The sequence below is a fragment of the Sardina pilchardus genome, chromosome 16, assembly GCF_963854185.1.
Source record: "Sardina pilchardus chromosome 16, fSarPil1.1, whole genome shotgun sequence".
Lineage (NCBI taxonomy): Eukaryota > Metazoa > Chordata > Actinopteri > Clupeiformes > Clupeidae > Sardina > Sardina pilchardus.
The window spans coordinates 18,935,040-18,949,400 of record NC_085009.1 but is presented as its reverse complement, the minus strand read 5'-3'; the positions used below and the strand labels follow the sequence as shown (position 1 = coordinate 18,949,400).

At 38.9% G+C, this 14,361-nt stretch overlaps 1 protein-coding gene across 1 annotated transcript; it reads right to left on the bottom strand.

Annotated features, from left to right (window-relative positions):
* Positions 1-631: 631 nt before the first annotated feature.
* LOC134060274 (C-type mannose receptor 2-like) lies at positions 632-8,676 on the bottom strand. Its single transcript, XM_062516928.1, has 5 exons — positions 8,629-8,676; positions 6,105-6,461; positions 4,097-4,447; positions 1,920-2,014; positions 632-1,202 (listed from the first exon to the last, which is right to left on the bottom strand). Exons 1-5 carry the CDS (start codon positions 8,666-8,668, stop codon positions 1,056-1,058), a joined length of 990 nt encoding a protein of 329 aa, XP_062372912.1. The 5' UTR covers positions 8,669-8,676; the 3' UTR covers positions 632-1,055.
* Between the last annotated feature and the right edge of the window lie 5,685 nt (positions 8,677-14,361).

Genomic DNA, 14,361 nt, shown 5'->3' with positions numbered 1-14,361 from the left:
GAACGATAGTAACCCTCATTTCCTGATGTCTCAAGAGCAGGGGTGAATCACACAGGTTCAACAAAATGCAGGTTACTTTCATGCCCCTATAGTGTAGCACTGTCTGCCTGGAAGCTCCGACTGTTCAAGCTATAGGCAACTTGAGCTATGTAAGATCTATTGTTGTTGAGGAGGTTTTGCACCGACAGTACTCCTGACCTCAGAATGATCTGAGAAATTGCCAGATCTCTCCTTCAAAAGTAGCTCATACTGTAGGCTATATGTGAGCTTCTCTCACTACATTGCCCATCACTTCATGTTCGTCAATCCAACATTGGTAAAGAAAAAAGGAAAAAAGAAGTCCTACACACTTTTTCATCAGGCCAAAAGCTTGCATACTGCTTTTTTCCCCAATTACTGTAATTGGCTTTGTATGAGCTGGAAAATACATCTATCAACCGTATTATGAATAAAACAAAATGGTTATCCATCACTATGGGTTCTTATTGACATTTCAAGACCTTAAATGCTGGGTGGGGATATTGCTGTTGTTGTACAACCAGGCTGAAAGTCACTGTGTACATGCTTAACAAAAAATTAACCGAACCATTCTTACATCATTTTAGTGAAACTTTTATTCAGTTGCATACAAACGATCACGCTAACTCAAACATACAGTTTATAGTGCATTGGAGTTATACAGTGTTAGTATTATAGGTCAAATATTTTTATGTCATTAACCTTACAGAAAAGGGACAGATAAGTGACAACAGCCAAATCACTACTAACAGATACTGTACTAAACAAATGAGTGTTCCTATCCAAACACAGAAAGTTGCACTGCTTGGACAGTGGCAGAAGTGTTTATCATGTTATGATCTTGGAAATGTTATATTAAGGTTAAAAAATATCTTATGGGTGCCTTTACAAGACATACTGATCCATACATACCAAAATAATTCTGATCTAAAACCATGACAGAAATAATTTATCACTAGAACTTAAATAGGATGCTGCATAATTCACACAAGCTATAATTTCTTATCTTTTCCACCTTTTGAGACTTGCTGAGCTAATTAAAACTCGTCTCTGCTATTCCTTTTCTTCTTTTTATTCTCTCTCTTCTTGTCCTTCTTCTCGTGGAAAATCTGTCCATCAGACTGCTTTCTCCAGCTTAGTTTGGCGTCTGCCGGCAGCCCCTTCTCTTGCAGTTTCTTCTTGATCTGAGCAGTGGAGCACAGCACAGCCACATGACTCAAAAGCACTGTCTTTACAGTTTGAAACACAAATTGTGAATCATTCAATGAACCATTAAATCAATAGAGATCTGAGCCTTGAAAGTAAGCCATTAAAACAATATATATATATATTTTTTTTAATCAGACAGGACAGTGTAGAGTGACAGGAAATGAGTTGGAGAGAGAGTAGGGTGGAATCTGGAAAGGACCACGGGGCGGGAATCGAACCCGGGTCGCCGGAGTGCGGTGCAGGTGCCCCAGCCAGTCGCGCCACGACTGGGGCCAACTATTAAACTATTTTAATGAACTATTGTCATTGCAGCCTTATCCCCTGGAGACATAAACAAACTCCTTTCTGATTGGCTGGTGGGGTGGCAAATTCTGTATATCGGGACACTCATGAAGTAGATCAAATTTAAATCGCTGTTCCATACAAAGGCTCGTTTGAATGGTAACTAGGAAACAAACAGGGATGCTGGCTTAGCAAACAATGGAAACAACTGTAAACAAGCTACTGTAACTACCCACTGATATCACTATCACTCTGATAGCCTATGTGTTGTGGTGTTCTTTGCCTCTGCCTTGTCCATTAACTCCATATTGGGACACTTTGGCGGCCATTACATAGCTTATAATTTTGCATCATTAAAAAGTATCATTGCAGCCACATGTGCAAGTAGAGAGAAAAAATGGCTGACTCACCTGGTCTAATATGGCTTCTTGAGCCGCAGCATTATTCACATTCACATCAGAATGAAACCGGATCCTGTGAATCTGGACAGTCTTCTTCTTGACTTCTGTAAGACAGACCAACAGAAACATGGAGAATTATCTGTTGGAAGAAATCATATTCTCTATTTAGCGATGAAACATAATGAACTGTTTATTTATGAAACTGTACTGTTGGTATATTTATTTTAAACTAAGTATACAGTACCCTCCAGAATAATTGGCACCTCTGTTAAAGTTCACTAAACCTGGTATAAACATTGCATAATCTCACAATGAAAACAACAAGGAAAAATCCATTAAAATCCATAAAAAATATTTAAAATAAAAACATGGCACAATTTCTTGTAATACCTTATTAAGCCTGCCTTTGCCAAATATTATCCTATTTATCTTATGACACCCCATTGAAGAATACAAAGCAAGAGATTTAAGACCATTAGTCTTTACAAAATCTCCCTAGATCGTCCAGATTCCAAGGTGCATAGGAGAGTGCATTCTCCTCTTTGACTCACTCCACCTCGAAATAATAATTCATTAGCAGTGTCAGTGAGGTCACTTTTGAAGTCTTAACATCCTCCATACTATACACTGAGACAAGATAAACATTCTTGAACAAACACCGATGGTTGTCATATTTCCAGTTGATTAGAACCTTTTAACAATTGTTTTATCAGTAAATAGGCATTTTCAACAATCTTTGATTTACAAACGTAGTTAGTGTATTCTTTTATCTTTCCGATGCTGAAAAAATGACTAGAGGTTTTAGCCTTTGTGTCACTTTATGTTAATACCTTGTAAAAAAGAAAGTCACAGACACTCTGACTAACTGAAATAAGTTGAAATGAGGAAAATACTTATGCTTTGTAGCATAAGTATGTATCAAGGGTGGATTTATAGGCCAAAAGATAATTTTGTATACCTGTTTTTAGTCAACTTCCAAAAGTGGCAATAACCTACATAACTGTAGGCCTACATATAGCTGATTTTTTTGTGTACTGATCAGAGATACTAACTGTAGTCTGGCTATCACCATACTAAGCCCAATCTTTTAAGATCGAACATTAGTATGGGGAGTCTGCGCTTTATTTCTACTGCGTGGGAGCCGTGCACTCTCGGAGGACGGGTGGGACTGTCGAGCTCTATTGGCATCGTTCAAATCATGACTCCGTACGTTTGGATAATTCTTCAACCAATCAGACCAATGATCCGGAGCATCTTTTGGATAAGCTAGTTTGTGATTGGTTCTGGCAGGGAACAGAGGAGATAGATGTGCAGGTTTCCAGCCATGGAACAGAGGAGATAGATGTGCAGGTTTCCAGCCATGAGCTGTCGGGTGAAAGGGTTCAAACTGATTTTTACTTGGCTTATACTCATAAAGGTTTTTTAGCTCATAGTTGGAACTTACTTACTTAAAAATTCTGACAGAAAAGTCTAAGTATGTTTACTTAATCTGATTTTATTCACTTAGCAGATAAAACTGAGTTTACTGAGGATATTTTTAAGTATACCAACATGAAAATGAAAAAGTGGGCTAGAAGTCAATATCAGCCAGGAATCAGAAGGTCACAGGTTCAAGCCCTACCCCTCCTAACAAAACACATAACCCCACAGGATTAGAATTCTAAGGGCTCAGCACTGACAGGGGCCCCAGAGAGTCCCCTCCACGATTAATACTATTATTAGGGAGTCCCTGATTCTCCCAAATTCTCTAAAAAATATTTTGAAGTAGGCTATGCACAATTCTGGGTTGAAAACGTATCAGAATTGTCAACCAAAGTTGTCAAGTTGAAATTGCTCAAAAAACAGTGAAATAGGTTGAAAAAGTAAAATCAGATTTTTTTTAAATTGTGTTAATTCATGAAAGTTATTTTAAATATTACACTACTTATTTTTATAAGTTAAAGTAACTTAAGGAAATATTTGATGATTCTTGATGATTCTTCCAGTGAACTGTGGGATTCTTGCACTGATACACATAATTAAGAATTTAAGTTGCCAGGAAAAATTCTAGCCACTTAATCTTTTTGGCTATTTTAGTTATATTTACTTATACGAAAATTATTTGGCAGAACAAAAGGCAAGGTTTTTTTTTTACAGTGTTTTTGGCAAGGGATGACTTGTCGAATATGACATGGTATCTTTCTCACCACCATAGCAGACAAACGGTTTCTTCACAGTACAGTTCAGAGCTTCCCATTCAATATTCTCGGCAGGAGATGAGCGAATCAACACAACACACAGTCTCTTTGAGCCAGAGGCTGTTGGTGTTTTACTGAAGGAAAAGGTGGGAGAGAAGTTACTCCCATCAGACCACTGCCAGCCAAGCCTGTGCAAACCTATCCATGTATAGCTCGCTGCAATCTCCTTGATCTTCTCATTCTCTATGGCATCCTTCACGGTCGCCAGGTCAGTGTGTTTCTCTCTGCAATAGCTCTGGGCGTCTCTCCACTTTTTGTCTTGGGAAATCAGGACAAAACCGTGGCATGCATTTAGCCTCTCTGTTAAAACAAAGAAAAAAAAGAACATGTAACACGCAAAGGCAATTGAGAATATCATCAGTCATTCAAGTTGGAAAGAGCAGTCTCATTATTAAGGAACCTGTGGATGCACACAGTGCTCATTATTACGAAACGTGGATACTGCATTCAAAAGAGGAGTCCAATTCAGTCAAACTTCAAGCCTTTGTTCCCCTCCCTCTGTAAACTGTGTGAGATGAACTATGCTAAACCTGTTATTGTAAGCCACCTTAACCATGGACATACTATTTATTCTACACATGGGCATTGTGCAAACCATATTTTAGGGTGGGCATTAAGCTGAGCTGTATTTTTTATATATATATTATTATTGTCCTTCACTGCCTTCTTTCATTAAAACATATTTTGAAGTGTAGGCTAAAACCCTTCAGGCAAACATGAGGGGTTTTATTCTGTTTACTGGTAGGCTACAGTACAGTATGTTAAGCTAATTCCACAAAGAGACACTGCTAGTAGACTAGCCTAATTTCAGTGCACGTTAATGATACACTCATTATTGATAAAGGAAGAAAGTTTAAAATGAAAAACACAATACATCAGATGAATTAGACACAACATAATTAGTAAGGAACAACACAATTTTCTACCATAATTTCCTAATTTAATGGCGCTATTGCGCAACTGTGCTGCATGCTACCATATGGCGCCATTTAACTGGTTGTTTACATCCACATAAGGCTGGAAATGCAGTGTAAGGCCATCATCTGGTGTCCATAAAATATTCAAAGTAGTCCATTATATTCTTCCTTTCCAATTTTTATTCGAATCAATCTGATTAATTGTGTTCTTTTCAAAGTTTGTTCCTTTCTAAATTGTGGTGTATCATTAAAGGGATTATCCGGAGTAAAATGCACTTTAGATCAATTTACGGATGATTGGGAGTAGGCTACGTTGAGTTGACATCAAATCATGTCATTCGAATGTGTTTTGAGATTGTTCGATTTTACCGTTTTTAGCCAAAAGCTCGTTAGCCTGGAAGTGAACCGGGCATGTCCTTTCGCCGCTACTAAACGCTATTTTTATACGTCTTCTACTGTTCCAAACAACATTACACTTACGTGGTAGTGAGTAGAGGGTTCCTAAAGCCAAACCGAAGTATCCCGAGGTCTTTATGTGGTCGGATAGAGAGTCCAGAATGAATTTAATCAAGCCAGTAGGCCTACCTTTCCGGAAATGTCGCTGCTGCAGCTGGGGAACACTTTAGCAACACTTCAGCAACATTTCCGAAAAGGTACTGACCAGCTCTCAAACAGCTGAATGCAGCTGCCTCGAGAGATGTGTGAGAGAGATGACTGGATGAGTGGAAGACCTCTTAGCTGCTGTCTCATTAATAAAAATGCTTTTTTTTAGGATTTTTTCCGAATATTTATTTATTTATTTTTTTTTTGAATGGGCAGGCCCTCCTTCGTGCCCTCCTTAATTGTATGGGCACAATGTCACTGATTCTACACCATGCTACAGGATGTTATGCAAGTAGGGTGCTGAGGAATATGTCTAGCACTAAAGAGTTTCAGGTGGAAAACAAAATAATTGAATCCCCTCAATCCAAAATGTGCTTCATATAACTGTACATCACAGAAGACTTATGTTGGCTTGAACGAACAAACAGCTCTCTCACCATCATAGCAGATAAAATTGTGAGCATGTGTGTATGCGTGGTTTTCCCACTGTTTGTAAACGATTGCAACATATTCCTCTGGAACCATGGAGGTAGACACGCCATCTGTGGTCCAGTCCCTGTAGTCACTGCTTCCAGCTGACCATCTCCAGCCCGGGAGGTCGCGGTAGAGTCCTATCCAGGCACTGCCTTTGATATTTTGGGCCCAGTCCAAAAACCTCTTCTTCTCAGTGTCGTTGCTGATGGTGGCAAGGTCAATGTACTTCTCTCTGCAGTAGGTCTGGGCTTCAGTCCATGTCTTTGGGTCAGCTACATAATAGTACTGATGAGATGCATGCACCAGACCTATGTAGAAACCTGTTCAAAGTATCTTCTTAGTATAGAGAAGGAGCTTATTTTTTATTTATTTATTTAGCTAGTTAGTTATTTATATGACAGCAACTTACAGAATTTAAAGAAACCATATAAGAAATGTATTTCAATTAATCATAAAATGGCCCTGATATGTCACTAGACATAAATTAGAAATCATGCTCATTTCAAATACTTATATCACTGACAACAGTAGTCCGGCCAAGATATTGTCATTTAATGTAAATGGACATTTCAAGTATTCATGACAGTCGAACAAAGTGATGCATGTTCGTGCAAAGTAATGTTATGTTATGCATTATCAGAGTCTGTTTCTCTGTCATTATGCTAAGACACTGAGGAAAACAATATTAGCACTTGCCATTGAAAGCTGTATAGCAGCCTATGTTCCTGCTGGATCCTGCAGCTAGCTGGCAACCCCGACTCAGGGGGGAGGGGGAGGAGATACACCGCTCTACAGTATTTTGAAAGTAATTGCAGTACTAGATTTGGCCAAAATCCTACATACGGATCCTTTAAGCTACTGACATTTAAAGAGGACATAGAATGGATGAATCAAGTATTGTAGGTGTCCAACTGTGTTCAGTATGTATTCAACTTTGATTTATAAAAATTTAACTCAATTGCAATTTTACAAGCCCAATTAAAACCTTATATTTAGGTTGGGGATTACAGTAAAATGGTCCTTCTGACTAAATTCAATTCAATAAACTTGAATTGAATTGAATTAAATTGAATTAAATTAAATTAAATTAAATTAAATTAAATTAAATTAAATTAAATTAAATTAAATTAAATTAAATTAAATTAAATTAAATTAAATTAAATTAAATTGAATTGAATTGAATTGAAATTGAAATGGCGTCCTCTTTGGCAACGCCAATTGAACTTCAATGGCTTTGCAATATTTTACATCACAAGTAAGCTTTGTTCTAATTCACCAATTTTTTAGTGGCACAAGTTCAAGATTTTCATATGAAGGAGGGCACAACCCTGCCTCATGATAGCTTGTTGGTTACGCACAACCTCTCCTAATTCATCAAAACCATGACAAAAATGGTTTCCATTCTGTCACCTTTAAGCATTTACATTTAAGCTACAGAGCTACAAAAATATCATAAGATTAATACCACTGAGCAGTGAATACTGTAACTAGCAATTACCACTGCAACTGTCAATACTAGTGTTAGAGGATAGGAGTGCCCACTGGACAATTATGGTAGGAGGAGAAGTGGTAGAAGAGGAGATATAGTAGAGGAGGGAGGAGACAAATGTAAAAAAGGACGGAGGTAGAGGCAACATGGCAAGAGGGTTGGAAGTTTCTTGCCACCTTGGTAGGTGCAAGGGAGAGGGTGTCAGTTTTGATGTTAATGTTGATGTTGTGAGAGTGATGTTTGGGGAAGACCAGTAGTTCAGTCTCATCCAAGCGGATATGTCAGAGAGAGTTTGAGATCCACGGACTGTGGCATCATCAGACAGGAAGGATATAGCTGTGTATCATCTGCATACTAATGATCTGAGAAGTCATGTGAGTGGCTGATTGGTGTTTATACTACCTCACTGAGCCCAAAGAGAAGGAGTCCCAGCACTGAGCCTTGTGGCACCCCTGTGGCAAGGCACTTAGCCATGACACATTATACGAATGTCTGGTGTGCTTTGCCTGAAATGGCTCTGAGAATATGAATAGTAGGATATGATGGTGACAGTGTCAAAAAGCATTTGATACATCAAGCAAGATGAGAACTGAGGACTGAATTGCTGTTTTGGGAGCAAGAGAAGGCTTTTTAAGCAGCAGCATGACCTGAGCTAGTTTGAATGCAGTTGGAAATGTACCAGAAGCCAGTGATGTGTAATTGCTGTGATGTCTAGGAGGGTTGAGAAGAGTTTTGAGGATAGAAAAGAGCTTTCAGTGTGGATCTTATAACTGTATAACTGTAAAAAGTATTTTTTACAGCAGTAACACTGAATGAGAAGGAGGACAATAATGACTGGTGGCTTGAACGATCAGTAGATGTATTAGTTTTGTGCCATTTCCTCAGTGCGCAGAGTTCAGAGGGTATCACTCAACATGGGTGTGACCAGTTAGATCGAGCATAGCATGTGTCCTCTGGAGGGAGGGAGGGAGGGAGGGAGAGATATCATGTTTACATACCGTAAAGGAACAGGACATGAATAGCCTTTCTGTCCATCATCAGTGAGTTCACCTGCAAACAGATACCCAACATTAAAATAATACCATAGTCCTATTCTCATGGGTGTCGTTAAGTCCATTTTAGGGAAGCTTCAGACATAGTCACATAGTGAGATTGTAAGTTGATTTCAGTAATAGTTGATTGCTTAACATTACCTACATTTAGCTATGGGGAAGGAAAGGCGATAATGTGCAATATTGCACTTGTCTATTTCAACATGAATTTTGGCAGCTAATGAAACGTTATGGAAAATGCCAACTTCGTAAACAACCAAACTTATATTAGGCTAGCAGCTGTTGAGCTGTACATATTCTGTCCCATTTCTCTAGTATTTCAACACAATATCAGTAATGTTGGTATTCTCAATTATTGTGTAAGTCATTGGCTAGATGGATATTTGAAGATTTTTTCAAAAGAGTAGGTGAGGAGCAGAAGAGTCAAGGGAGCTGATGCTGGTGAGGTCTGCTTGATTGAGGTTAGTAAAGATCTACAGAGAAAAAAAGGGGCGAGTCCGAGTTATGAACGATGTGTTTAGGCTGATCGTGCAACGCTTTCCCTGAGTTAAAAATGATCAAACGTTGCACGTCACATAAGCTGAATGGGAAGCGTAGGAAAAGTTTCAAAACATTGTGGCCACTGAACTTGGCCTTTGCAAGAGGCTTCTGACTGAGTTACAGTTTTATTTTGTCTGATGGGTATGTTAGAAATGTCACCCTATCAGCATTGATGTGTTGACAACATGCACAGCATCAACTCCCAGTTGAATGACATAAGAGTGAAAAGTCGAAAATAAAGAAATCCCCATATCTATATGCATGTCACCAAGCTTGGATAAAAACACAAAACAAATAGCAAGTGATGACCCATGTGTAGGCCTAATACATCTCAAACTCAACCCAGGCTTTTCCCCCCCTAAGGAGTTGTCTTATTCATGCCCTTTATGCCCTTGTTTCATATTTAATTCTGGCCAACTTGACTTCACTCACTGTGCAGGCTTAGCCTCAAACTGATCTGGTCTGCTAAACCGTAAGTTCATTTTGTAACTTGCTGTCATTTAGCGATAAAACATACTATATGGAAAATGCCAATACACTCAAACATTGTCTTCACTGACTAGACCCCTAATTTAAAACTTAACACCACATGTTTCTTCTGTGTAGACTTTCTTCATTCTAAATGGAATTGACCAGAAGAAGAACAAGGTAATGAACGATGCACTGACTGCACAACCAGTCCCCTTTTACTCTTTCTTCAGACTAACAAAGGTTATTCATTCTTTTGTTTGCAGAGACCTACAGTAAAGGCTTGTAATGTTTTTTTTTGAGCTTGTACCCAGCAAACAATTAACGTTCTGCTAACTTTCACTAACGTTAGCTTTTGGTTCCCCTATGGTTCGTTTTTCAGCAACCTACTAATAACGTTTAGAGAACGTTATCTCCAGGTTGTCAAAACAAATAACGTTCCCCTAACGTTTTTACAACTAAAGAAAAAAACGTTATATTCTGGTTGAATCCCACCAAGCAAATAACGTTAGCCGCTGGTTCTCCTGTGGTTAGTTTATCAGTAACCTTCTAATACCCTGGAGAGAACGTTAGCTCCAGGTTATCAAAGTTTCCCGAACGTTATTACAACTAAAGAAAAAAACGTTATATTCTGGTTGCATTTCTCTTTTCACACAACGTTGCTACTTAGTTGTTTTTAGGTATCTTATTTGTATAACCATATCGGTATTCTCTGGTTATGTGCGTGGGGTTGATTGATGAAAATCGCCCCAGAGTTTCTATGAGTTTCCAATTGAACACGGCCAGCAGCCACACTGCAAAGTCGGAATAATTTGTTGCAAAATCGACATATAGCCCTATTCTATTCTTCCCCCCTCTGTTGGATTGATATTCGGCCGACCAAAGCCAGCCCGTCAGCTAAAGGGGCCAGCGCGAGAAGCTATATAGGTTGAGAAACTTTCATCTCGGTCCGTGAGTTCTGGGGTGTTGGTGTTTTAGCAGACTCAACCTCGCTAACTTTAAGACATTTGGATAACACAGAGATATAAAGTTACTCACGAAGGGTGGCTGTATGGTATCGATCACATTCTTCACATCTTCTCCATGCACTTGTTCCATTAAGTCCAACAGGCTTTTAAAAAACACTGTACAGGGTAAACCGGGTGGAAGAGCTAGCTAGCCATAGTCCCAGGCAGGCACACAACGATTTCATGCTAACTAATCTGACGAATAGTTTTGGATTAATCCATAATCGATTAGAATGGCAGAAATGCATTCATGTTTTTAAAGCTTTATTTGTTATGAAAATATGATGATGAGGACTCCAATGAATTATTTCTCAAACGTTGAGACTGCATCTTAAACAGCACAATGTTCCCGGGGGAGAATTGTTTTATATTAACACGTAGTCCAAGTTATAGCCTATAGCCTACTGTGCTGTTCACTCAGCCTATCCCACAATTCCCAGTCCCAATTTAAAACAAAATAAACCAAAATCCATCATAATTCTGAACCGAGGACTTTTAATGGCATACGATGCAATAAAAACAGCCAGTTTTGAATGTTGAAACAGTGTGTTAGGCTAGCGCCTGCTCTGCTTATGTTTTGATCTGACTAATCGTTTATTATAGGAAAAGACACCGTAGACAAGAAAGTATTAGACCTAACCGCATTTAAATACTTAGCTGACACATAGTCATATTAACGGCCCGTATTCGTCGCAGTTCAGCAAGCAGTTAATGGTAAGTGAAGATTCATATACTATATGTAATCATTGCCTTAGCCATCAGAGACGTTCGCTCTCCCAGGTTACAGCTAGGCTGTCGTCGCAGATGGCGAGTGTGCAGCGAGCCATGTAAGGATGTCACGATAATTCTACATATTTTTTCCCCCTTTACACTTTGTTGCTGGGAGGTTAGGGGAACGTTAATGCAACCAAATAAAGTAAAGTTCCCTAAAGGGTAGGAGAACGTTCTGCTAACCAAAATAAACAACCAGAAAAAAACGTAGTATTTTCGTCAAGAAAACTTTCCTGGGGAACCTTGTGGCAACATTCGCAACTTTCAGGCAACGTTTTCCTAACCAGGAAAAAAACGTTCTAAAAACGTTCTCCTAACCAGAAATTGTTAGCTGGGTAGTCAATGGGTTAAAGGAGCGATTTACTTAGTGGTGCTGCCCCAAAAGGCTACATGTACTGTATATGCCTATTCTGGTGTTGTCGAAAAACTGTGGAGCACAAGGTTATTTTGGCACTATATCAAAAGAATAATTAAGTGTATAGTTTAAAATAATTAGAAGTGCATGGTGGAAGATGTGTTTAGCTACTCTGAGGGGTATTCCACAAAGCCGGTTTTATCACAAAACCGGGTAAGTTAACCCAGGGTTTGAGGTAACTCTAGGTTTTCCGTTCCAAAATGAACACGGTATGTTAGTTACTATAGAAACATATGCTCTGAACCTAACCTGGTCGGAGCAGGTTTTGAGCAGGTTAAGTTTGAAAGATAACCCGGTTTTTGCTCAAGGTAGGCTATTTAAACCCGCGATTTCCGCAGCTTTCTCGTGTTCGCAATGGCATGCCCTATTGATGAGAGGTCTATTGACATCGGAGCGCAAATATTTCGTGCAATTCACCGAGAGAGTTTGATAAGACCACGGCTCGACATCTTGATGAATTTTGGCTGAAGCGATATCGTTTTTTACGTTAATCTTTAATATATTAAAATAGCCTTCTCCAGCCCTACGTTAGGCTACCAATCGTGAACCTGGCCTCAGTTCACTGAAAACTATTTGCATAGCTCTCCGTTTATTTGCGACGTGTAGTTTTCTGTACAGCATTTGAGATGCTGAGCATAGAGAAAGCGGTCTGCCAATCAGTGCGTAAGGTCTGTCTTGCGCTGGAGCGGTTATAGTGCGCGACTTCATCCTCTTTCCTGGCCACAACTTAAAATCTGGTCTGGTCATCATTAAAATGGAGTTTCACCAACTCACAGGTCACTAATGCTTTAAGTGTCCCCAAGTGGCACAGAAATTATCCTTGCTGTTGACTTTTCATATCACTATGATTCCATTCGGTTACAATATTATGTCATTGGGTGCATTGATGGCACTAGCCCCAGCCATATATGAGGCCGATTAACAGGAAAGGCTATCACAAATGTTTAGGTGTACGCAGCCTATATTGGCCATTTCATATCTTCGAGATGGTTTGTTAATCGCTGTCGATTTTATCATTAGCCAAGAGGATATAGCCTATGATGCTGACATGATTACTTATGTGGAGGCACAATTGCCTGGTTTGGTCTAAGATGCAGGATGTAATTTGAACTATACATTTCAACAGACTGCGTTGCATTATGAACATATCATAGACCTTATATAATTGTTGTGCTTGTGCAAGATAGCTAAACGTTTGTATTTGGTCGCAGCGCAATTCGATGGGTGTAGCTCCTTGGGGATCGAGGGTATCCATGCCTCCCGACGCTCATCACCCTGTAGGCTACCCTAATCCCGCTCCTGGACCACAGGCAACGTTTAACCTGGCACACAGCAGAACCCGCGATTGAAAACACATTTGGGATATTGAAGTCCATATTTCAATGCCTACGTAGTATAAGAGTGTGTCCGAACGGGCTTGCGTAATTGTTGCTTGCGCCGTCCTCCACAATATAGCCATTCCGCGCAAAGAGATGTAGAAATGTATGTGGAAAAATAATATAATTACTACCATGAATCGTAGTGTTTCATCTTTACTTGATCAGATGATCGCCTGGGTCCATCGGAGTAGCCTACACTGTAAAAAACAACCTATAGAATTTACCCAATTTATCGCGGGCGAGGATTTGCATCTGCTTTGGTTGGGTAAATGTCATCTATTATTTTGAGTAAAGACTACCTACATTCAACAGTTCTGAAATACTTAAATAAATTAGGTACAATAAATTAGGTACAATTTGCCCAAGATTTTTTCAATAAAGTTACTCAAAATAATAGAGTAATATTAACTCTAGATTGTTAGGCATTATTAACCTACTTAATAATTACTAGTAATAATTATCTAATATGACTAATTAATTATGAGCCTATACCTATTCAGGGAAGGTTAAGTTTATTGAGTTATTTTCAGACACAGCAGACTGTATTGAGAAAGTTAACTTGTTTAATCAATCAAATGATGGAGAATATACAAAAAGGATCATAAAAAATATTCACAATATATTCAAAGAGTTTGCTCAAACAAAGAGTATACTCATACAACTGCTTTGTGCTTTATGTGTCTGTGTGCACCTGATCACTTCACAACTGGTTTTCTGAAACATAACATAATAATAGGCTAAATAACAAAACATTCAGAAGAGTGTACAGTTCAGTGCTTCTGCTGTGTGTGTGTATCCAACAGACGTGTCCAACACCTGTAATGGATAGGACAGACAGGCAATGATTGTTATGTTTGCATGATTCACAACAGAATGTGTGGTTTTGTTAAACTGACGATAGAAAGTTAGCTAGTTAGCTAGTTAGCAACCTAATGAAGCTACCATCGAATATTTGCTTCCAGTGAAGTTTGTCATCAAAATTGGGAAATTGGGAGTGAATTAAGTTGTTAGCATACACTGGACAGTTAAGTAAACACAAGTCCTTCAAATCCTTGTGTTCAGAAACAAGCAGAACTACATTTGAATATTAAACGAATAT